Raw genomic sequence first — 24,787 nt, forward strand, 5'->3', positions numbered from 1 at the left:
GTTTGTTGGTTTGTAGCTTTGTCCTCTCCTTTTTGTTTCTTTCAGACCGCTGTCTTGTGTTTGTTGGTTTGTAGCTCTGTCCTCTCCTTTTTATTTCTTTTCGACCGCTGTCTTGTGTTTGTTGGTTTGTAGCTCTGTCCTTTCCTTTTTGTTTCTTTCAGACCGCTGTCTTGTGTTTGTTGGTTTGTAGCTTTGCCCTCTCCTTTTTGTTTCTTTCAGACCGCTGTCTTGTGTTTGTTGGTTTGTAGCTTTGTCCTCTCCTTTTTGTTTCTTTCAGACCGCTGTCTTGTGTTTGTTGGTTTGTAGCTTTGTCCTCTCCTTTTTGTTTCTTTCAGACCGCTGTCTTGTGTTTGTTGGTTTGTAGCTTTGCCCTCTCCTTTTTGTTTCTTTCAGACCGCTGTCTTGTGTTTGTTGGTTTGTAGCTTTGTCCTCTCCTTTTTGTTTCTTTCAGACCGCTGTCTTGTGTTTGTTGGTTTGTAGCTTTGTCCTCTCCTTTTTGTTTCTTTCAGACCGCTGTCTTGTGTTTGTTGGTTTGTAGCTTTGCCCTCTCCTTTTTGTTTCTTTCAGACCACTGTCTTGTGTTTGTTGGTTTGTAGCTTTGCCCTCTCCTTTTTTTTTCTTTCAGACCGCTGTCTTGTGTTTGTTGGTTTGTAGCTTTGTCCTCTCCTTTTTGTTTCTTTCAGACCGCTGTCTTGTGTTTGTTGGTTTGTAGCTTTGCCCTCTCCTTTTTGTTTCTTTCAGACCGCTGTCTTGTGTTTGTTGGTTTGTAGCTCTGTCCTCTCCTTTTTGTTTCTTTCAGACCGCTGTCTTGTGTTTGTTGGTTTGTAGCTCTGTCCTCTCCTTTTTATTTCTTTCAGACCGCTGTCTTGTGTTTGTTGGTTTGTAGCTTTGTCCTCTCCTTTTTATTTCTTTCAGACCGCTGTCTTGTGTTTGTTGGTTTGTAGCTCTGTCCTCTCCTTTTTGTTTCTTTCAGACCGCTGTCTTGTGTTTGTTGGTTTGTAGCTCTGTCCTCTCCTTTTTGTTTCTTTCAGACCGCTGTCTTGTGTTTGTTGGTTTGTAGCTTTGCCCTCTCCTTTTTATTTCTTTCAGACCGCTGTCTTGTGTTTGTTGGTTTGTAGCTTTGCCCTCTCCTTTTTGTTTCTTTCAGACCGCTGTCTTGTGTTTGTTGGTTTGTAGCTTTGTCCTCTCCTTTTTGTTTCTTTCAGACCGCTGTCTTGTGTTTGTTGGTTTGTAGCTCTGTCCTCTCCTTTTTGTTTCTTTCAGACCGCTGTCTTGTGTTTGTTGGTTTGTAGCTTTGCCCTCTCCTTTTTGTTTCTTTCAGACCGCTGTCTTGTGTTTGTTGGTTTGTAGCTTTGTCCTCTCCTTTTTGTTTCTTTCAGACCGCTGTCTTGTGTTTGTTGGTTTGTAGCTCTGTCCTCTCCTTTTTGTTTCTTTCAGACCGCTGTCTTGTGTTTGTTGGTTTGTAGCTCTGTCCTCTCCTTTTTATTTCTTTCAGACCGCTGTCTTGTGTTTGTTGGTTTGTAGCTTTGTCCTCTCCTTTTTATTTCTTTCAGACCGCTGTCTTGTGTTTGTTGGTTTGTAGCTCTGTCCTCTCCTTTTTGTTTCTTTCAGACCGCTGTCTTGTGTTTGTTGGTTTGTAGCTCTGTCCTCTCCTTTTTGTTTCTTTCAGACCGCTGTCTTGTGTTTGTTGGTTTGTAGCTCTGTCCTCTCCTTTTTATTTCTTTCAGACCGCTGTCTTGTGTTTGTTGGTTTGTAGCTTTGTCCTCTCCTTTTTATTTCTTTCAGACCGCTGTCTTGTGTTTGTTGGTTTGTAGCTCTGTCCTCTCCTTTTTGTTTCTTTCAGACCGCTGTCTTGTGTTTGTTGGTTTGTAGCTCTGTCCTCTCCTTTTTGTTTCTTTCAGACCGCTGTCTTGTGTTTGTTGGTTTGTAGCTTTGCCCTCTCCTTTTTATTTCTTTCAGACCGCTGTCTTGTGTTTGTTGGTTTGTAGCTTTGCCCTCTCCTTTTTGTTTCTTTCAGACCGCTGTCTTGTGTTTGTTGGTTTGTAGCTTTGTCCTCTCCTTTTTGTTTCTTTCAGACCGCTGTCTTGTGTTTGTTGGTTTGTAGCTTTGCCCTCTCCTTTTTGTTTCTTTCAGACCGCTGTCTTGTGTTTGTTGGTTTGTAGCTTTGTCCTTTTTGTTTCTTTCAGACCGCTGTCTTGTGTTTGTTGGTTTGTAGCTTTGTCCTTTTTGTTTCTTTCAGACCGCTGTCTTGTGTTTGTTGGTTTGTAGCTCTGTCCTCTCCTTTTTGTTTCTTTCAGACCGCTGTCTTGTGTTTGTTGGTTTGTAGCTCTGTCCTCTCCTTTTTGTTTCTTTCAGACCGCTGTCTTGTGTTTGTTGGTTTGTAGCTTTGCCCTCTCCTTTTTGTTTCTTTCAGACCGCTGTCTTGTGTTTGTTGGTTTGTAGCTTTGCCCTCTCCTTTTTGTTTCTTTCAGACCGCTGTCTTGTGTTTGTTGGTTTGTAGCTTTGCCCTCTCCTTTTTGTTTCTTTCAGACCACTGTCTTGTGTTTGTTGGTTTGTAGCTCTGTCCTCTCCTTTTTGTTTCTTTCAGACCGCTGTCTTGTGTTTGTTGGTTTGTAGCTTTGTCCTCTCCTTTTTGTTTCTTTCAGACCGCTGTCTTGTGTTTGTTGGTTTGTAGCTCTGTCCTCTCCTTTTTGTTTCTTTCAGACCGCTGTCTTGTGTTTGTTGGTTTGTAGCTTTGTCCTCTCCTTTTTGTTTCTTTCAGACCGCTGTCTTGTGTTTGTTGGTTTGTAGCTTTGTCCTCTCCTTTTTGTTTCTTTCAGACCGCTGTCTTGTGTTTGTTGGTTTGTAGCTTTGTCCTCTCCTTTTTGTTTCTTTCAGACCGCTGTCTTGTGTTTGTTGGTTTGTAGCTCTGTCCTCTCCTTTTTATTTCTTTTCGACCGCTGTCTTGTGTTTGTTGGTTTGTAGCTCTGTCCTTTCCTTTTTGTTTCTTTCAGACCGCTGTCTTGTGTTTGTTGGTTTGTAGCTTTGCCCTCTCCTTTTTGTTTCTTTCAGACCGCTGTCTTGTGTTTGTTGGTTTGTAGCTTTGTCCTCTCCTTTTTGTTTCTTTCAGACCGCTGTCTTGTGTTTGTTGGTTTGTAGCTTTGTCCTCTCCTTTTTGTTTCTTTCAGACCGCTGTCTTGTGTTTGTTGGTTTGTAGCTCTGTCCTCTCCTTTTTGTTTCTTTCAGACCGCTGTCTTGTGTTTGTTGGTTTGTAGCTCTGTCCTCTCCTTTTTATTTCTTTCAGACCGCTGTCTTGTGTTTGTTGGTTTGTAGCTCTGTCCTCTCCTTTTTGTTTCTTTCAGACCGCTGTCTTGTGTTTGTTGGTTTGTAGCTCTGTGCTCTCCTTTTTGTTTCTTTCAGACCGCTGTCTTGTGTTTGTTGGTTTGTAGCTTTGCCCTCTCCTTTTTGTTTCTTTCAGACCGCTGTCTTGTGTTTGTTGGTTTGTAGCTTTGTCCTCTCCTTTTTGTTTCTTTCAGACCGCTGTCTTGTGTTTGTTGGTTTGTAGCTCTGTCCTCTCCTTTTTGTTTCTTTCAGACCGCTGTCTTGTGTTTGTTGGTTTGTAGCTTTGTCCTCTCCTTTTTGTTTCTTTCAGACCGCTGTCTTGTGTTTGTTGGTTTGTAGCTTTGCCCTCTCCTTTTTGTTTCTTTCAGACCACTGTCTTGTGTATGTTGGTTTGTAGCTTTGCCCTCTCTTTTTTATTTCTTTCAGACCGCTGTCTTGTGTTTGTTGGTTTGTAGCTCTGTCCTCTCCTTTTTGTTTCTTTCAGACCGCTGTCTTGTGTTTGTTGGTTTGTAGCTCTGTCCTCTCCTTTTTGTTTCTTTCAGACCGCTGTCTTGTGTTTGTTGGTTTGTAGCTTTGTCCTCTCCTTTTTATTTCTTTCAGACCGCTGTCTTGTGTTTGTTGGTTTGTAGCTCTGTCCTCTCCTTTTTGTTTCTTTCAGACCGCTGTCTTGTGTTTGTTGGTTTGTAGCTCTGTCCTCTCCTTTTTGTTTCTTTCAGACCGCTGTCTTGTGTTTGTTGGTTTGTAGCTCTGTCCTCTCCTTTTTATTTCTTTCAGACCGCTGTCTTGTGTTTGTTGGTTTGTAGCTTTGTCCTCTCCTTTTTATTTCTTTCAGACCGCTGTCTTGTGTTTGTTGGTTTGTAGCTCTGTCCTCTCCTTTTTGTTTCTTTCAGACCGCTGTCTTGTGTTTGTTGGTTTGTAGCTCTGTCCTCTCCTTTTTGTTTCTTTCAGACCGCTGTCTTGTGTTTGTTGGTTTGTAGCTTTGCCCTCTCCTTTTTATTTCTTTCAGACCGCTGTCTTGTGTTTGTTGGTTTGTAGCTTTGCCCTCTCCTTTTTGTTTCTTTCAGACCGCTGTCTTGTGTTTGTTGGTTTGTAGCTTTGTCCTCTCCTTTTCTTTCAGACCGCTGTCTTGTGTTTGTTGGTTTGTAGCTCTGTCCTCTCCTTTTTGTTTCTTTCAGACCGCTGTCTTGTGTTTGTTGGTTTGTAGCTTTGCCCTCTCCTTTTTGTTTCTTTCAGACCGCTGTCTTGTGTTTGTTGGTTTGTAGCTTTGTCCTCTCCTTTTTGTTTCTTTCAGACCGCTGTCTTGTGTTTGTTGGTTTGTAGCTCTGTCCTCTCCTTTTTGTTTCTTTCAGACCGCTGTCTTGTGTTTGTTGGTTTGTAGCTCTGTCCTCTCCTTTTTATTTCTTTCAGACCGCTGTCTTGTGTTTGTTGGTTTGTAGCTTTGCCCTCTCCTTTTTGTTTCTTTCAGACCGCTGTCTTGTGTTTGTTGGTTTGTAGCTCTGTCCTCTCCTTTTTGTTTCTTTCAGACCGCTGTCTTGTGTTTGTTGGTTTGTAGCTTTGCCCTCTCCTTTTTGTTTCTTTCAGACCGCTGTCTTGTGTTTGTTGGTTTGTAGCTTTGTCCTCTCCTTTTTGTTTCTTTCAGACCGCTGTCTTGTGTTTGTTGGTTTGTAGCTCTGTCCTCTCCTTTTTGTTTCTTTCAGACCGCTGTCTTGTGTTTGTTGGTTTGTAGCTTTGTCCTCTCCTTTTTGTTTCTTTCAGACCGCTGTCTTGTGTTTGTTGGTTTGTAGCTTTGCCCTCTCCTTTTTGTTTCTTTCAGACCACTGTCTTGTGTATGTTGGTTTGTAGCTTTGCCCTCTCTTTTTTATTTCTTTCAGACCGCTGTCTTGTGTTTGTTGGTTTGTAGCTCTGTCCTCTCCTTTTTGTTTCTTTCAGACCGCTGTCTTGTGTTTGTTGGTTTGTAGCTCTGTCCTCTCCTTTTTATTTCTTTCAGACCGCTGTCTTGTGTTTGTTGGTTTGTAGCTTTGTCCTCTCCTTTTTGTTTCTTTCAGACCGCTGTCTTGTGTTTGTTGGTTTGTAGCTCTGTCCTCTCCTTTTTGTTTCTTTCAGACCGCTGTCTTGTGTTTGTTGGTTTGTAGCTTTGTCCTCTCCTTTTTGTTTCTTTCAGACCGCTGTCTTGTGTTTGTTGGTTTGTAGCTCTGTCCTCTCCTTTTTGTTTCTTTCAGACCGCTGTCTTGTGTTTGTTGGTTTGTAGCTCTGTCCTCTCCTTTTTGTTTCTTTCAGACCGCTGTCTTGTGTTTGTTGGTTTGTAGCTTTGCCCTCTCCTTTTTGTTTCTTTCAGACCGCTGTCTTGTGTTTGTTGGTTTGTAGCTTTGCCCTCTCCTTTTTGTTTCTTTCAGACCGCTGTCTTGTGTTTGTTGGTTTGTAGCTCTGTCCTCTCCTTTTTGTTTCTTTCAGACCGCTGTCTTGTGTTTGTTGGTTTGTAGCTTTGCCCTCTCCTTTTTGTTTCTTTCAGACCGCTGTCTTGTGTTTGTTGGTTTGTAGCTCTGTCCTCTCCTTTTTGTTTCTTTCAGACCGCTGTCTTGTGTTTGTTGGTTTGTAGCTTTGTCCTCTCCTTTTTGTTTCTTTCAGACCACTGTCTTGTGTTTGTTGGTTTGTAGCTTTGCCCTCTCCTTTTTGTTTCTTTCAGACCGCTGTCTTGTGTTTGTTGGTTTGTAGCTTTGTCCTCTCCTTTTTGTTTCTTTCAGACCGCTGTCTTGTGTTTGTTGGTTTGTAGCTTTGTCCTCTCCTTTTTGTTTCTTTCAGACCGCTGTCTTGTGTTTGTTGGTTTGTAGCTTTGCCCTCTCCTTTTTGTTTCTTTCAGACCGCTGTCTTGTGTTTGTTGGTTTGTAGCTTTGTCCTCTCCTTTTTGTTTCTTTCAGACCGCTGTCTTGTGTTTGTTGGTTTGTAGCTTTGCCCTCTCCTTTTTGTTTCTTTCAGACCGCTGTCTTGTGTTTGTTGGTTTGTAGCTCTGTCCTCTCCTTTTTGTTTCTTTCAGACCACTGTCTTGTGTTTGTTGGTTTGTAGCTTTGCCCTCTCCTTTTTGTTTCTTTCAGACCGCTGTCTTGTGTTTGTTGGTTTGTAGCTTTGTCCTCTCCTTTTTGTTTCTTTCAGACCGCTGTCTTGTGTTTGTTGGTTTGTAGCTTTGTCCTCTCCTTTTTGTTTCTTTCAGACCGCTGTCTTGTGTTTGTTGGTTTGTAGCTTTGCCCTCTCCTTTTTGTTTCTTTCAGACCGCTGTCTTGTGTTTGTTGGTTTGTAGCTCTGTCCTCTCCTTTTTGTTTCTTTCAGACCGCTGTCTTGTGTTTGTTGGTTTGTAGCTTTGCCCTCTCCTTTTTGTTTCTTTCAGACCGCTGTCTTGTGTTTGTTGGTTTGTAGCTTTGCCCTCTCCTTTTTGTTTCTTTCAGACCGCTGTCTTGTGTTTGTTGGTTTGTAGCTTTGCCCTCTCCTTTTTGTTTCTTTCAGACCGCTGTCTTGTGTTTGTTGGTTTGTAGCTTTGTCCTCTCCTTTTTGTTTCTTTCAGACCGCTGTCTTGTGTTTGTTGGTTTGTAGCTTTGCCCTCTCCTTTTTGTTTCTTTCAGACCGCTGTCTTGTGTTTGTTGGTTTGTAGCTTTGCCCTCTCCTTTTTATTTCTTTCAGACCGCTGTCTTGTGTTTGTTGGTTTGTAGCTCTGTCCTCTCCTTTTTGTTTCTTTCAGACCGCTGTCTTGTGTTTGTTGGTTTGTAGCTTTGCCCTCTCCTTTTTGTTTCTTTCAGACCGCTGTCTTGTGTTTGTTGGTTTGTAGCTTTGCCCTCTCCTTTTTGTTTCTTTCAGACCGCTGTCTTGTGTTTGTTGGTTTGTAGCTTTGCCCTCTCCTTTTTGTTTCTTTCAGACCGCTGTCTTGTGTTTGTTGGTTTGTAGCTCTGTCCTCTCCTTTTTGTTTCTTTCAGACCGCTGTCTTGTGTTTGTTGGTTTGTAGCTTTGCCCTCTCCTTTTTATTTCTTTCAGACCGCTGTCTTGTGTTTGTTGGTTTGTAGCTTTGCCCTCTCCTTTTTGTTTCTTTCAGACCGCTGTCTTGTGTTTGTTGGTTTGTAGCTTTGTCCTCTCCTTTTTGTTTCTTTCAGACCGCTGTCTTGTGTTTGTTGGTTTGTAGCTCTGTCCTCTCCTTTTTGTTTCTTTCAGACCGCTGTCTTGTGTTTGTTGGTTTGTAGCTTTGTCCTCTCCTTTTTGTTTCTTTCAGACCGCTGTCTTGTGTTTGTTGGTTTGTAGCTTTGTCCTCTCCTTTTTGTTTCTTTCAGACCGCTGTCTTGTGTTTGTTGGTTTGTAGCTTTGCCCTCTCCTTTTTGTTTCTTTCAGACCGCTGTCTTGTGTTTGTTGGTTTGTAGCTTTGTCCTTTTTGTTTCTTTCAGACCGCTGTCTTGTGTTTGTTGGTTTGTAGCTTTGCCCTCTCCTTTTTGTTTCTTTCAGACCGCTGTCTTGTGTTTGTTGGTTTGTAGCTTTGCCCTCTCCTTTTTGTTTCTTTCAGACCGCTGTCTTGTGTTTGTTGGTTTGTAGCTTTGCCCTCTCCTTTTTGTTTCTTTCAGACCGCTGTCTTGTGTTTGTTGGTTTGTAGCTCTGTCCTCTCCTTTTTGTTTCTTTCAGACCGCTGTCTTGTGTTTGTTGGTTTGTAGCTCTGTCCTCTCCTTTTTGTTTCTTTCAGACCGCTGTCTTGTGTTTGTTGGTTTGTAGCTCTGTCCTCTCCTTTTTGTTTCTTTCAGACCGCTGTCTTGTGTTTGTTGGTTTGTAGCTTTGTCCTCTCCTTTTTGTTTCTTTCAGACCGCTGTCTTGTGTTTGTTGGTTTGTAGCTTTGTCCTCTCCTTTTTGTTTCTTTCAGACCGCTGTCTTGTGTTTGTTGGTTTGTAGCTTTGCCCTCTCCTTTTTGTTTCTTTCAGACCGCTGTCTTGTGTTTGTTGGTTTGTAGCTCTGTCCTCTCCTTTTTGTTTCTTTCAGACCGCTGTCTTGTGTTTGTTGGTTTGTAGCTTTGTCCTCTCCTTTTTGTTTCTTTCAGACCGCTGTCTTGTGTTTGTTGGTTTGTAGCTTTGCCCTCTCCTTTTTGTTTCTTTCAGACCGCTGTCTTGTGTTTGTTGTCATAAAACTGTCAGATGTTTTAGTTAGCATGTCAGTCAGTCGAAGTGAGAAATCACTCAAATAGTTCTAAGAGGTCTACGAGGTGGGTCTATCTTTGCTTCCTAGTCCAAGAAAAACCACTGTGTCATGCTGTGTTACAGTGTGTCATGCTGTGCTACAGTGTGTCATGCTGTGTTACACTGTGTCATGCTGTGTTACACTGTGTCATGCTGTGTTACACTGTGTCATGCTGTGTTAGTATCGTGAAATGTTTTGCTTTCGGTAATTAACATTTGCCGGCGATCCTCTGTTTGTGTGTTTACCTTGACACTATGCCGTGGCTCAGTTCTATACTTACGGATGTTTTTTTTTTATTGATTGTTTTTGTGTGTTTAAGTTGAGTGTATAAGTTGTGTGTATAGGTTGTGTGTATAAGTTGTGTGTATAAGTTGAGTGTATAAGTTGTGTGTATAAGTTGTGTGAATAAGTTGTGTGTATAGGTTGTGTGAATAAGTTGTGTGTATAGGTTGTGTGAATAAGTTGTGTGTATAGGTTGTGTGAAAAAGTTGTGTGTATAGGTTGTGTGAATAAGTTGAGTGTATAGGTTGTGTGAATAAGTTGTGTGTATAGGTTGTGTGAATAAGTTGTGTGTATAGGTTGTGTGAATAAGTTGTGTGTATAGGTTTTGTGAATGAGTTATGTGTATAGGTTGTGTAAATAAGTTGAGTGTATAGGTTGTGTGAATAAGTTGAATGTATAGGTTGTGTGAATAAGTTGTTTGAATAAGTTGTGTGTATAGGTTGTGTGAATAAGTTGAGTGTATAGGTTGTGTGTATAAGTTGTTTGAATAAGTTGTGTGTATAGGTTGTGTGAATAAGTTGTGTGTATAGGTTGTGTGAATAAGTTGAGTGTATAGGTGGTGTGTATAGGTTGTGTGAATAAGTTGTGTGTATAGGTTGTGTTAAAAAGTTGTGTGTATAGGTTGTGTGAATAAGTTGAGTGTATAGGTTGTGTGTATAGGTTGTGTGAATAAGTTGTGTGTATAGGTTGTGTGAATAAGTTGTGTGTATAGGTTGTGTGAATAAGTTGTGTGTATAGGTGGTGTGTATAGGTTGTGTGAATAAGTTGAGTGTATAGGTTGTGTGAATAAGTTGTGTGTATAGGTTGTGTGAATAAGTTGTGTGTATAGGTTGTGTGTTTGACTTAATGTGTGTGTGTGCACGTGCTGCAGCCATGGTGAGATTGGAAAAAGTGGGGCGGGGATGGAGCGTGAGCTCATTGCTGATGCAGATTGTTACTTTTAATAAAGAAAGAAAACACACTAAGGGACGTGATGCCAAAAGTTGAGACTGGGAGTTCTGGTGAGGCCCAATCATTGTCAAGAGTCTGTTAACTAAACGTTTCCAATTACTTTTGCACTCAATTTTGTAGAGCACATCTTTATTGCTATATCATGCTCAGTGCCATTGTCGAATCTTTTGTATCTGGTGTGGACATGTGGTACTAGTGATAGGTAGGGCTATCTGGGAGGTTTCCCTGCTGCCTTTAGGCGTTCTTAAACACATTTCATCTCGAGTCTCCTTAATAGGTAGTCAAGCGGTTTCCTCGAGGGAAGCAAAAGTCATTGACGTTGATTTTAGACAAAACCAAAACATTGTCCCAGGTAGAGTGTATCTCAACTGTTGTGGTGTGTGGCTTGTGAACCTCTGACACCAAATATTGTGATATTTAAATTTGCATTTCTAACACTTTCCCTTTCTTTTGTAAACATATTTGTGTGTGTGTTCATTAAACCGTCACTGCTCTGTTTATTTCTAGCTGTTGTGCAGACTGTTTTCTTTACGTCCTGTCCCGCATCCTCTTCTATTATCCCAAATGGTATTGGTGGTGTTGATTTGACATATCCCAGTTCTCTGTGGGGAAAACCTACAGTCCCACAGCATTGGAAACAAAAATAAAATATTTACATTTCTTTTTACACCTTTTTTTTTTGTTTAAACCAAAATAAAAGTGATTTTTTAACTTATATTTTTAGTATTAACATTATTGCGTGTCAGGTTGGGGGGAAATGTCCCTCCCTCTCACACACTGGAGAAACGAGAGTTCGTGGTCTAAATATAGAATTAAAACATTGTGACTGTGATTTTGCCTTTGTGAGATTGGGTATGTGTGTGTGTGTGTTTTGCATACTGCGTACTAAGAATAGTAAGATTTCTGCTCAATTCTAAAATTTCCCCTTCCAACACGCGAGAGTTGATTAAAGGGGAGTAACCCGTACTTCCTTACAATTACTATTTAAAATGAGCCAATTCCCGTACACAAATTAGAAGGGGAAACCTCGGGACTATCTTCTCATCATTACGTGATTACTCGAGAGATCGAGCTAGTCATTGGAAGAGAAACAGATCTAGTCAGTTATTTATTCTTGAGTTTTTGTTTTTATCATGTGTTAGGATTACGAGTTACTTTGATTCCCCTGTAGGTTGTTTTTTTACAATGCTTAGATAAGCGGGATGTTTGGATTTTTGCAATGGAATTTTCGACCGCTTCTACGCATCCAATCATCATCAAATTTTGTATACAAGCTCTAGATCGATGAGAACACAGAAATCAATACAAAAAAATCAACCAGTTAGTTAATCAGTTAGTCGTAATTAATTAATTTTCTACATAAAATATAGAAAAAAAAACTCAGGTTGTGTAGAGAATTAGTAGATAAGAAACTCGTAGCCCTACTAAACACACCAAACGCTGAATTATTTTATCTTCCATGAAGTCGCTGAGTAAGATGACAAGCATTGGAAGCGGACACATCTTCTATGGTCCACCCTCTTGAGATCAGCTCAACAGATGCATTGAAATACGTCCACTCTGTCCACACAACCTTGGCGAAACAGAAGATGAAATAACAGATTAATCTTAGCTAAACAGAAGAAACCTGTCAAACTTAGCTAAACAGAAGAAACCTGTCAAACTTAGCTAAACAGAAGAAACCTGTCAAACTTAGCTAAACAGAAGAAACCTGTCAAACTTAGCTAAACAGAAGAAACCTGTCAAACTTAGCTAAACAGAAGAAACCTGTCAAACTTAGCTAAACAGAAGAAACCTGTCAAACTTAGCTAAACAGAAGAAACCTGTCAAACTTAGCTAAACAGAAGAAACCTGTCAAACTTAGCTAAACAGAAGAAACCTGTCAAACTTAGCTAAACAGAAGAAACCTGTCAAACTTAGCTAAACAGAAGAAACCTGTCAAACTTAGCTAAACAGAAGAAACCTGTCAAACTTAGCTAAACAGAAGAAACCTGTCAAACTTAGCTAAACAGAAGAAACCTGTCAAACTTAGCTAAACAGAAGAAACCTGTCAAACTTAGCTAAACAGAAGAAACCTGTCAAACTTAGCTAAACAGAAGAAACCTGTCAAACTTAGCTAAACAGAAGAAACCTGTCAAACTTAGCTAAACAGAAGAAACCTGTCAAACTTAGCTAAACAGAAGAAACCTGTCAAACTTAGCTAAACAGAAGAAACCTGTCAAACTTAGCTAAACAGAAGAAACCTGTCAAACTTAGCTAAACAGAAGAAACCTGTCAAACTTAGCTAAACAGAAGAAACCTGTCAAACTTAGCTAAACAGAAGAAACCTGTCAAACTTAGCTAAACAGAAGAAACCTGTCAAACTTAGCTAAACAGAAGAAACCTGTCAAACTTAGCTAAACAGAAGAAACCTGTCAAACTTAGCTAAACAGAAACTTGTCGTAAAGCATATCTACACTGAAGTTGGGGGCTGTAGAGATCGCTCTCAGTAATTGGTCTCATTGAATAGAAACATTCCATGTGTCGATAAACTCGTGTCTTTCCATTGTGAAACACTTTGAATAGTAACACCAAGTGGTTACACGTCTTATCTCGCTAATAGGTTTTAGCTCATTGAAGGTGTCAGCTGGTATAGTTTGTGTGCTATACTACCTAATTTTCTCTCACTTTATGATCTTAGAGCTCTGTTACTTGTGTAACTGAATGTACATTCTAGTTGGCAACAAAGAAGGACTATTTAATTGTGTCGGTTGTGATTTTAGGCTTGCATACCAGTTTGTTTATATTCCTGGCTGCTTCTGATTGTAGATTTTTTTTAAAATGTTAGTGCATCAGTCATTTCTATTGAATTATTCTTTTAGTGCCTACTTTAAATGTATATTTTTTTGTTCAACTTTATTTGATCCCTAATACTATACATTCAACACTAGCTGGCTAAATCTCATGCATAATCAATCCTTCACTGTAACGATATGTCAGTTAAAAAACAACACTACTGGTCTAGATCTAGAATTATTTTTGTTTTAAAAGTGACGAATAAAGCAAAGGAATAATGAATGCAGCAATCCAAGGGCATGCACTCTTCATATAAAGGTTAATAAAATTTGCAGAAGTCAAGTATTCCTTTCATCTGCTTAATATGTGAACGATTGAAACAACCTACAATCTGTTCTGCCTAGATTGTCATATAAAAGCAGAACCTAAGATCGATTTTTTCTTTTAAATTAACATTCAAAAGTGCGACTTTCAACCAATTCCTAGCTGTAATGTCTGCTATTCTTATAAACATTTTTAAATGAAAGTCATAAATACTTATTTTATGAATGGTATGTTTGAAGTGTGAATACCCCACCCCCTTTTTTTATTTTCTAAATTTTGCTCATGGCTTCCTTTCCCTCTTCTGAACTTCTAGACATGAATTTTTCAAGTTCCTGCACGTAACACGCCCCTGCCCTACCATATTATATAAATATATATAAATAAATAAATAAATAAATATTTTTTTTTTCAAAATGGCGCTGCACTGTGGCGACATGCAATTTGTCTCATATCTGCAATATTTTAAGTTTCAATATCACTGCCTGGTATGGCATTCTGAGCATTAAAAATATAAATAAACTTCATAGAATCCTAAATGCTGCTGGCAAAATCATTGGCACAAAAACAAACCCCATTTGGGCAGTTGTTTGAGACAAACATCTATTAAAAAAAAAAGCTAACAAGATCCTCGAAATAAGGAATCACCCTTTGTGTCGGGATTTTGTGATTTTACCATCACAAAAGAGATACAAGACACCGATAGCAAAGACAAACAGACACAAACACTCTTTTGTTCCCCTGGCAATCAAATCATTAAATAAGAACAATCTGGTATAAACTTTGTCACATGTAAATTATGAGTGAGTCTGGTGTGAATGTACATTTTGGTTTCTTATAGTTATAATGTTTTTTGTTTGGTGTAATGCACAAATTGTAAGACAAATTTCCTTACAGATAATAAAGATTATTATTATTATTATTATACACATCCATACATACATGTAGTGCCTCTAGATCTACATAAGTAATGCCTTCTCCTCTGTCGGCCAGATACGAACTCTGAGGAAGCTTTGTAAGCCCATAATTCTGTATTTAGTGATGGCCATGTGCATTTGTTTTAAAATAGTTCTAAATGGCATGAATCTCAAATAGCATATAAGAACCAAGTCAATCAATTGGCTTGCTCCCCTGGATTACATACAAAGTCATTTGAAACTGCCTTTACTTACGAAGAATGTGCTTTTAAAATCTTGAGTGTCAGGCCTATCAGCTAAACATTATTCTGATTTATAATCTCCATTGCCTTGCTGTGCTAAGGCTTTAGAGGTCAAACTTGAGGGAAAATAAGAAGTTCTGACTGTCACGATCATCAATGATGCTGGATGTCATGTTGAAGATTATCTGGATCTAAACAGCACAATCAATGATCGTGATTGCCGAGGATCTAGAAATCGTCAGCTGATAAGATGATCATCTTGTTGATAAGAGGATCATCTAGAAGTTGCTAGTCGATAAGACGATCTAAGTATATTATATTATATTCAATGAAGAAACGTCTCCTCGTCACATACAAATACTTTAATTCAAAGCTTGGAAAAGCTATTCACAAAGTTACAATGATATACTATTATTGAATAAAACATAATATATATATATATATATATTTCTACTAAATTAAATGATCTACACAATAATATGATCATGTCATCTTCCTTTGAGTTCCAACACGAGACTGGCGGTAATATCTAGAATCTTTTCAGACCTTTGGGCGTTATCACGTGACTAATCTCTTCTTGTCGCTTGGTTAATCAATTGACCAATAGAATACAAATTATCGTACAATAATTAATATTTCTAACCAATCACATATATTCCAAAACAGAAGGTTGCTGCATGCTTGGGATTCCCCGAGCCAGCTGAAATCTTGCCGACAAGCCTTGAGCTAAATATAGACAAAGCGTACGTGACAGTGACTAACACATTTCAATATGTCTGTTTCAATCTCCACATCTGATTGTTCCTTGTTATATCACTGTCTGCCCTGCTTGTTGACTCCACATCTGATTGTTCCTTGTTATATCTCTGTCTGCCATGCTTGTTGACTCCACATCTGATTGTTCCTCTTTATATCTCTGTCTGCCATGCTTGTTGTGACTCCATATCTGATTGTTCCTCTTTATATCTCTGTCTGCCATGCTTGTTGACTCCACATCTGATTGTTCCTCTTTATATCTCTGTCTGCCATGCTTGTTGACTCCACATCTGATTGTTCCTCTTTATATCTCTGTCTGCCATGCTTGTTGACTCCACATCTGATTGTTCCTCTTTATATCTCTGTCTGCCATGCTTGTTGACTCCACATCTGATTGTTCCTCTTTATATCTCTGTCTGCCATGCTTGTTGACTCCACATCTGATTGTTCCTCTTTATATCTCTGTCTGCCATGCTTGTTGTGACTCCATATCTGATTATTCCTCTTTATATCCCTGTCTGCCATGCTTGTTGACTCCATATCTGATTGTTCCTCTTTATATCTCTGTCTGCCATGCTTGTTGACTCCATATCTGATTGTTCCTCTTTATATCTCTGTCTGCCATGCTTGTTGACTCCACATCTGATTGTTCCTCTTTATATCTCTGTCTGCCATGCTTGTTGACTCCATATCTGATTATTCCTCTTTATATCTCTGTCTGCCATGCTTGTTGTGACTCCACATCTGATTGTTCCTCTTTATATCCCTGTCTGCCATGCTTGTTGACTCCACATCTGATTGTTCCTTGTTATATCTCTGTCTGCCATGCTTGTTGACTCCACATCTGATTGTTCCTTGTTATATCTCTGTCTGCCATGCTTGTTGACTCCACATTTGATTGTTCCTCTTTATATCTCTGTCTGCCATGCTTGTTGACTCCACATCTGATTGTTCCTTGTTATATCTCTGTCTGCCATGCTTGTTGACTCCACATCTGTTTGTTCCTTGTTATATCTCTGTCTGGCATGCTTGTTGTGACTCCACATCTGATTGTTCCTCTTTATATCTCTGTCAGCCCTGTTTGTTGACTCCACATCTGATTGTTCTTTGTTATATCTCTGTCTGCCATGCTTGTTGACTCCACATCTGATTGTTCCTTTATTCTATTTCATAGAAAGTGTTTCAATGCAAGATCAAAGAAGATGGCTCCTGGAGCTCTGGGCTATCTCGACACCTTGATGATACTTCTAGGTGCCGCATTAACAGCCTAAGTGGAGCAGAACCAGGGGATTTGTTAATCTTTGCAGGAGGACCCAAATTTAATCCAGTGAGTAGGAAAACATGCTTGTTAGAATCTTGCAGCTTGTAATTTTTGTTTTTAAAACCATTTTTTTTTCCAGTGTTACCTAAATTCAACAAGCCATCAAAAGTATGTTAAGTAAAGTTCCCCTTTTGGACCTTGCGATCTATAGTTCATCTGTTTTTGTAGCCCACGGTTAACAAGGGTGCCATGTGGCCAGCACAATAACCAGCCACCTTTACTTTTCCCCAACTTTACTTTTCCCCAACTAGTGTTATTTACCCATTAGAGATGGGTGGACTCAGAGACGCCCAAAGATCCTGTAATTAAAAATCCTAGCCCACTGTTAACGAGAGTGTCATGTGGCCAGCACAATGACAAACCGCCTTTACTTTTCGCCAACTAGTGTTAGGTACCCATTAGAGATGGGTGGACTCAGAGGCGCCCAAAAATCCCAAAATTAAAAATCCCAGTCAAATGTAGCCTAATCTATGTGACATGAAATGTATGGAAAATTTGACATGAAATGTTTCGTAAAACTAATTTGCAATGACATGTTTCATAATCTGAATTGTAATTTGATTTGAGATGAAATAAAATCTCATGAAATGAAATGTAAACTAAATGTGGAAGGTAGTTTAATCTTCTGAATGGAAAGGGACTAATAACTGACTATGTTTCTCTCCTCAGCATTTAATTCTGGGTCAGATTAGACTAAACACTGCTAACTTGTTGGAATCTAAAGGTAACTGATTGGACATCTGAATAGCTAGTCTAGATTGGCAGGTTGAATTGATCTAATAATGTCATGAACCAATACTAGCTAGTCTAGATTGGCAGCTTGAATTGATCTAATAATGTCATGAACCAATGCTAACTAGTCTAGATTGGCAGCTTGAATTGATCTAATAATATCATGAACCAATGCTAACTAGTCTAGATTGGCTGCTTAAATTGATCTAATAATGTCATGAACCAATGCTAACTAGTCTAGATTGGCAGCTTAAATTGATCTAATAATGTCATGAACCAATGCTAACTAGTCTAGATTGACAGCTTAAATTGATCTAATAAGACATATGCTATATCAGCTTGAGCTATTGGTACCTAACAAGCAAGAAAAGGGGAAATAAGTAACTAATAACAGGCTTGGACAGAAATGAAAAGTTAATCATTAAGCCTTTTAATGGCCACTGCATCATGGTATATGTAATCAATCATGGAAACAATGTTTTCCAGGCTTTGTTATTCTTGTAAGTGCATGCTGGCTAAGTAATTTGTTCTATGCTAATGAGGGTGTGGTATCACCAGCATAACAATCACCCAACTTTCACAACCCAATGACATTTTCCCAAAAGAGCTGGATGGACTCTAGGTGTATTCAAAAATTTCATGATTGAAATTCCAACCTTTATGTGTGATCTTCATATCAAAAGCTGAGTCATTGAATCTATCCTCAGCCCACTCTGCCAAACAGATGTACATGTTCTGCTGGTGTCATCTACTAAATATCTGTCTTGAAAATTTTTTGTCTCACAAATCCAGAAACAACAATTTAAAAAGTCATTGTCCTAATTGCCCCACTTGCTAAGTCTTGCACTCATTCAGAAAGAAGTAAATCACTGACCTGATTCTCTGCACAGGAAAAGGTTTAGCAGGAAGAATGATTGTGCATGTTGATGTAATCAGGAGACCAAACAAGGATACACATTAGCAAGTCCTATTCTAAAGCATTTCGTGAAGAAGTTTTGCCAATAGTAGATTGCTTTTTTTCTTCCTTGATATTCTTTAGCATTTAAAAAATATCATTCACTAAGGGTGTACAATCATCTCTTTACTTTTAGTGATCAAAGAGGAATAACTCTTTAATAAAAGCATCAAACCATTTCCTACATTAAAGTAAACAAAATAAAAAAGGTTTTATTATTAGGGGTGCACCGGATAGTCCCTCCGGCTCCGGCTTCTGCCGAATATCCGGCATTTTTTACTATCCGGTGCTATTCGGCTCCGGTCGGATATCACTACCGGATAGTAGACCGGATAGTAAAAAATACACCTATTTAATATGCATAAAGTGGACCTCGTTTCATTAATGTCTGTTGTAGAATGTATTAATGTTTATATTAAAACAAAATAATGTGCTTAAAAATAGAGCCATTATGAATATGCACCAAACATCGTTTATTATAAAGACAAGGCGTGTTAATACTTAATATAAATAGAAATGAAACTTTACATCATAAATGCGCTTTACATACAGAGCAGCAATGGCTGGCACTTTTTTCAATTTGTCTTGACCTTTGAGTAGGTTAGTTAACATGTTAAAATGCTACATTCCTTGACTACGTCATGCTGACCAGACGTCTGTCTAGCTGTGCGGGTATATCTCCAGAGGTAGAGATGAACAACTCCCACCCCTTTTATTTGTTTAGTCCATCACATTGAGTTTTTTTTATAGGCAGGTGACCACAAGTTAAATACGATGGACGTAAGTTTAATGTCAGCGTATTGACACTCTCTAGAGGTCACACCTTTCGAGGGAACTGAGTTTGTTTACTTAGTAGTTAATCTTTATTAGGGGGGGGGGGCTGGATTACAATAGCCACACCTCTAAGGTAACTAGGTATATTTCCAGATGAACAACTCCCTCCCCCTTTTATTTGTTTAGTCCATCACATTGAGTTCATTAATTGACAGTTGGCCCCAAGTCAGATACGATGGACGTAAGCACTCTCTAGAGGTCACACGAGGGAAGTAGGTTTGTTTACTTAGTAGTTAATCTTAATTGGGGGGGGGGGGGGGACTGGACTTCAAGCCAAACATCTACACGGGTATCCGGGGACAAAGATTTTGCCTATTTGGAGAAAAATCTTAATCACCTGGTTGGGCTAGAGGCCACATCTTTCCAAGTGTGCCAAGTTACTTGAACATACATCTCAATTAGTAAGCTGGACTAAAGATCACACGCACCTAAACGAGTGACCTTTAGCTACACAAACCGCAAGATTATATAGCCCAGTATACCAGTAACTAATTATTTTGTAGAGGACAGGACCAGGGCTATCTTTAAATGGAGAGCTAAACACCCCCTACTCTTTATTTTATTTATTTGGTCCTTGACACCCAATTTATTGATAGACATTGACCATTTTTTAAGCCAGAATGAAAATTCACAACATGCTAACAAAGGATATTACACTGTCAATAAATATTACGGTTGAATTACTTTTTCTAACTTGTTAAGTTGAATATTACTCCTGAAGTTAAGTGTCTTGATTTGATAACAATATTCTTAATATTCTTAAGATGCGTACTTAGCCACTGTGTATCAGGCCAGGACGACTTTTACACACCTGACACCCATAGGCTTACTATCGTTCCCTTTAGTAACAGTTACTGAAACCACGAATAAAATAATTAATAAGTAATAATTAAGGAAGATGTTTCTAACATTTTTGCATTTAATGTTTCTTACGTACGTTCTTTGCACAATAAAATAAAACAAAGCTGTGCATGTTTGCGTGTGTGTATTTTTTTGCCTTGTATTAAAATCTTTACAAGGAAAGCTAATTTCAATGTTTAATTCTTTTGACTTAATAAATAACGGAAAACCTTACATTAAATTTTAAAATCGCATAAAATAAATTGAATAATAGTACCGCAGTTAGATCTAGCAAACAAAGAAACAATATGCTGGAGCGTAAAAAAAAACAACAACCCTTGACCTCTAACTAGTGGACGGGTATAATTTATCTATACGCTTGACTGACCATGCCAATGTGTTATCTTTTTTGACTGACACCCAACTCTATTGCGTGCGTATGCTCAAGGAAAAAACAATGCTTGATGGTTAACACAAACAACTATACACACTACACTAGGACTACATGTGTAGACTCACTAGGTATATCTGACCAGGTTGTTGGTCTGAAATTCAATGAACACATACATCTGACCACTATACAAGGCAGATTGCACTTTACTTATGAGAGATTTACAGTAGTAACTAGTTAAATATATACTAACATTATTTACATTGACCTTCCTACACACATCCTTTACAGTTGGTGGCATCGTACATACACACAGACACACTCATGCTATACAGATTTTTAGAAATACTGTTAAGCTTGAATAAATCAATCAGTAACTGAGTTTAAAACAATAAGGTCTATAAAAGGAAAAAAAAAAAAACAACCAATATAGGTATGTTATTTAACAGTTTCGTAAAATGTTCAGCAACACAAGATATTAACAAGACACTTAGGTATACGGCTCCGGCCGAATATCAAATTTTACTATCCGGTGCACCCTTATTTATTATAGAACAAAGAAAATAAAAAATGTTTCTTTAGTTTCTTTTTTCAATTTTTGATCTATTCTAAAAGTACAAAAAAAAACGGAAATCCCTGATTTCCCATTTCTCAAAACCAGGAATCAAAGTTAGAGAAGATGGATTCCAATTCCTGTGGGTTGATAATTTCCCTTTGTTTCTACCAAAAGAAAATGGAGGTGAGTTTGATTGAGTCTACCATAAATTTCACTATTGTTTTAATATATTAGCAACAAAATAATGTTTGTTTCACAAGTTGCCAAAAAGTATCCAACCACAACAGTTCTATTCTTATTGTTTTAACTATTATCAGGTGAAGGCCTTGAGTCTGCTCATCATCCTTTCACAGCACCACATTCTGAAGACTTAAATCATCTATACAGTAAGCCAGAACTAGTAAGTTAACATCTTCTATACAGTAAGCCAGAACTAGTAAGTTACATCTTATCTACAGTAAGTCAGAACTAGTAAGTTACATCTTATCTACAGTAAGCCAGAACTAGTAAATTACATCTTCTATACAGTAAGCCAGAACTAGTAAGATACATCTTCTATACAGTAAGCCAGAACTAGTAAGTTACATCTTATCTACAATAAGCCAGAACTAGTAAATTACATCTTATCTACAGTAAGTCAGAACTAGTAAGTTACAACTTATCTACAGTAAGTCAGAACTAGTAAATTACATCTTCTATACAGTAAGCCAGAACTAGTAAGTTACATTTTCTATACAGTAAGCCAGAACTAGTAAGTTACATCTTATCTACAGTAAGTCAGAACTAGTAAATTACATCTTCTATACAGTAAGCCAGAACTAGTAAGTTACATTTTCTATACAGTAAGCCAGAACTAGTAAGTTACATCTTATCTACAGTAAGTCAGAACTAGTAAATTACATCTTATCTACAGTAAGCCAGAACTAGTAAGTTACATCTTATCTACAGTAAGCAAGAACTAGTAAGTTACATCTTATCTACAGTAAGTCAGAACTAGTAAGTTACATCTTATCTACAGTAAGTCAGAACTAGTAAGTTACATCTTATCTACAGTAAGCCAGAACTAGTAAGTTACATCTTATCTACAGTAAGCCAGAACTAGTAAGTTACATCTTATCTACAGTAAGTCAGAACTAGTAAGTTACAACTTATCTACAGTAAGTCAGAACTAGTAAGTTACATCTTATCTACAGTAAGTCAGAACTAGTAAGTTACATCTTATCTACAGTAAGTCAGAACTAGCAAATTACATCTTATCTACAGTAAGTCAGAACTAGTAAGTTACATCTTCTATACAGTAAACCAGAACTAGTAAGTTACATCTTATCTACAGTAAGCCAGAACTAGTAATTTACATCTTCTATACAGTAAGTCAGAACTAGTAAATTACATCTTATCTACAGTAAGTCAGAACTAGTAAGTTACATCTTATCTACAGTAATTCAGAACTAGTAAATTACATCTTATCTACAGTAAGCCAGAACTAGTAAATTACATCTTCTATATAGTAAGCCAGAACTAGTAAATTACATCTTATCTACAGTAAGTCAGAACTAGTAAATTACATCTTATCTACAGTATGTCAGAACTAGTAAATTACATCTTATCTACAGTATGTCAGAACTAGTAAATTACATCTTATCTACAGTAAGCCAGAACTAGTAAGTTACATTTTCTATACAGTAAGCCAGAACTAGTAAGTTACATTTTCTATACAGTAAGCCAGAACTAGTAAGTTACATCTTATCTACAGTAAGTCAGAACTAGTAAGTTACATCTTATCTACAGTAAGCCAGAACTAGTAAGTTACATCTTATCTACAGTAAGCCAGAACTAGTAAATTACATCTTCTATATAGTAAGCCAGAACTAGTAAATTACATCTTATCTACAGTAAGCCAGAACTAGTAAATTACATCTTATCTACAGTATGTCAGAACTAGTAAATTACATCTTATCTACAGTAAGTCAGAACTAGTAAGTTACATCTTATCTACAGTAATTCAGAACTAGTAAATTACATCTTATCTACAGTAAGCCAGAACTAGTAAATTACATCTTCTATATAGTAAGCCAGAACTAGTAAATTACATCTTATCTACAGTAAGTCAGAACTAGTGAATTACATCTTCTATACAGTAAGCCAGAACTAGTAAGTTACATCTTATCTACAGTAAGTCAGAACTAGTAAATTACATCTTATCTACAGTAAGCCAGAACTAGTAAGTTACATCTTATCTACAGTAAGCCAGAACTAGTAAGTTACATCTTATCTACAGTAAGTCAGAACTAATAAATTACATCTTCTATACAGTAAGCCAGAACTAGTAAATTACATCTCTATACAGTAAGCCAGAACTAATAAATTACATCTTCTATACAGTAAACCAGAACTAATAAATTACATCTTATCTACAGTAAGTCAGAACTAGTAAATTACATCTTATCTACAGTAAGCCAGAACTAGTAAGTTACATCTTATCTACAGTAAGCCAGAACTAGTAAGTTACATCTTATCTACAGTAAGCCAGAACTAGTAAATTACATCTTATCTACAGTAAGTCAGAACTAGTAAATAACATCTTCTATACAGTAAGCCAGAACTAGTAAGTTACATCTTATCTACAGTAATTCAGAACTAGTAAGATACATCTTCTATACAGTAAGCCAGAACTAGTAAGTTACATCTTATCTACAATAAGCAAGAACTAGTATGTTACATCTTATATTATAAAGTAGAAAGTAAGGCGTATGTATGTATGTATGTTACAAATAGAAATAAAAACCATTTGACCAATTTTAATAAAAATTTTGCAGAAATGTTCCTTGGGTACTACTTAGACCGTAGTTTTGTAGCCCTAGAACAAACTTAAGACCCTAAAAAAAAAAAAGTTGACTGACTCTATGAAAGCATTATAACTTCATCGATCTAGGCTATGTTTACCATATTTACATGAAAAGATGGAAAGGATCTAGATCTAATATTAGAAACTACACTTTGCGCAGATAGTTTTTTACTTTGACAAATAAAAATACAAAATATAGTCTATTGATTTCATTATTTAAAAAAATTAACCTTCAAATTTGTGTTTCAAATGCATTTTTACATAAATTTGTTCCTTATATCTGCAAATTTAGAATTCCTGACGAACATTCTTTCATTAGACATTACACGAAATGTTACACTTCTCTCTATTCCACGGTCTGAAACTCTATTTCAACTCTAAGATGATAGAACTTCTCTTCAAAAGATAGTTTTATAATTAAACACATGAACATATTAATTATAGTCCATTCATTTCATATTTAAACAAATTAAAATTCAAATTTGTTTTTCTAAAGCATTTTTACATAGATCTACATTCGATCGCCAAAAAATTGAATTCAGGTCAATTAGCTATTTTTAGCTCCATTCATAATATTTTTTTATTCATGAATTCATGCATTGCTTTACTTATAACATTATTATTTTCTTTAATTGTTTCTAATGCACTATATCAGTGACTACATCAGCAATACGCAAGTTAAGACCTGCGTACAGTGGGTAATATCTGTCTAGTCTTATATAAAGTTTCTTTTTTTTTTATAATGCTAGAAATTTAACTATCAGTGTGAATTGTGTGTGAATTGTGTGTGTGTTGTGGGGGGGTGGAATAATTAGATTTTAACAACTTGTACCATTCTATTTGTCTGTGTGTAGGTCCGTGGCCAGCACTATGACCTGGTGTTGAATGGCAATGAGATAGGAGGAGGGTCAATACGTATTCATGATTCTAAATTACAGCGATATATTCTCTCAGACATTCTGAAGGTAATCTGTACAGTTTAATCAACTTCATTTAAAACATTTGCTTGTTTGTATTACATGTTATAGATGTTCTTTTAGGATTGAGGATTATTACATCCTAGCCAAACCTCCCTGGGATTGAGGGGTGGGGAACCAACAAGATTCCATTCCAAAGAGTACATATCACAAGACCAGGAAGCCATTATTACACTTGTACCTCAAATATTCATCTTTCATAGGCTTTTTACCTTTTTTTTGGACCTTAATTTTTTCAACTTTTTCATTGAATATTGTCCTGTTAAACAATGGTAAGTGGGAGAAATAATGCTTACAAAATTAGTACCAGACAGACAGACAGAATAAGTTGATATAAGCTTTGTAAAAACTCTTACAAATAGTTCAACATAGTTTATTCTGTTCTTTCATCAGGAGGATATAAGTGAATTAGAACATTTATTGTTTGCTTTAGACTGTGGTGCTCCTCCACATGGTGGTATAGCTTTAGGTGAGTGCTGTATTATGACTTTAGGTTTTTAAACACCATGCACTGCAACAATTTTATCTAAGTCTAAACTTTTAATTACCGGGTATTAATTTTTTATTAGTTTTTGTTA

The 24,787-nt window shown here is 37.4% G+C and overlaps 2 protein-coding genes across 6 annotated transcripts in view; one reads left to right on the forward strand and one right to left on the reverse strand.

Moving 5' to 3' along the window:
- Window positions 1-24,787, forward strand: part of LOC106061035 (aspartate--tRNA ligase, mitochondrial-like) — a 94,635-nt gene that overhangs the window by 67,323 nt on the left and 2,525 nt on the right. The window contains exons 12-17 of the mRNA XM_056042683.1: window positions 15,933-16,085; window positions 16,749-16,803; window positions 20,493-20,570; window positions 20,705-20,787; window positions 24,087-24,197; window positions 24,603-24,678. Coding sequence (XP_055898658.1) covers window positions 15,933-16,085; window positions 16,749-16,803; window positions 20,493-20,570; window positions 20,705-20,787; window positions 24,087-24,197; window positions 24,603-24,678 — 556 coding nt within the window. The remainder of the gene's footprint in view (window positions 1-15,932; window positions 16,086-16,748; window positions 16,804-20,492; window positions 20,571-20,704; window positions 20,788-24,086; window positions 24,198-24,602; window positions 24,679-24,787) is intronic.
- Window positions 11,069-24,787, reverse strand: part of LOC106071491 (2-aminoadipate transaminase-like) — a 40,317-nt gene continuing 26,598 nt past the window's right edge. For all 5 annotated transcript variants that reach the window (XM_056042688.1, XM_056042684.1, XM_056042685.1 and 2 more), the window contains exon 11: window positions 11,069-11,320. In XM_056042688.1, coding sequence (XP_055898663.1) covers window positions 11,280-11,320 — 41 coding nt within the window. In that variant the 3' untranslated portion in view covers window positions 11,069-11,279. The remainder of the gene's footprint in view (window positions 11,321-24,787) is intronic.

This window comes from Biomphalaria glabrata, chromosome 9 (genome assembly GCF_947242115.1).
Source record: "Biomphalaria glabrata chromosome 9, xgBioGlab47.1, whole genome shotgun sequence".
Classification (NCBI taxonomy): domain Eukaryota; kingdom Metazoa; phylum Mollusca; class Gastropoda; family Planorbidae; genus Biomphalaria; species Biomphalaria glabrata.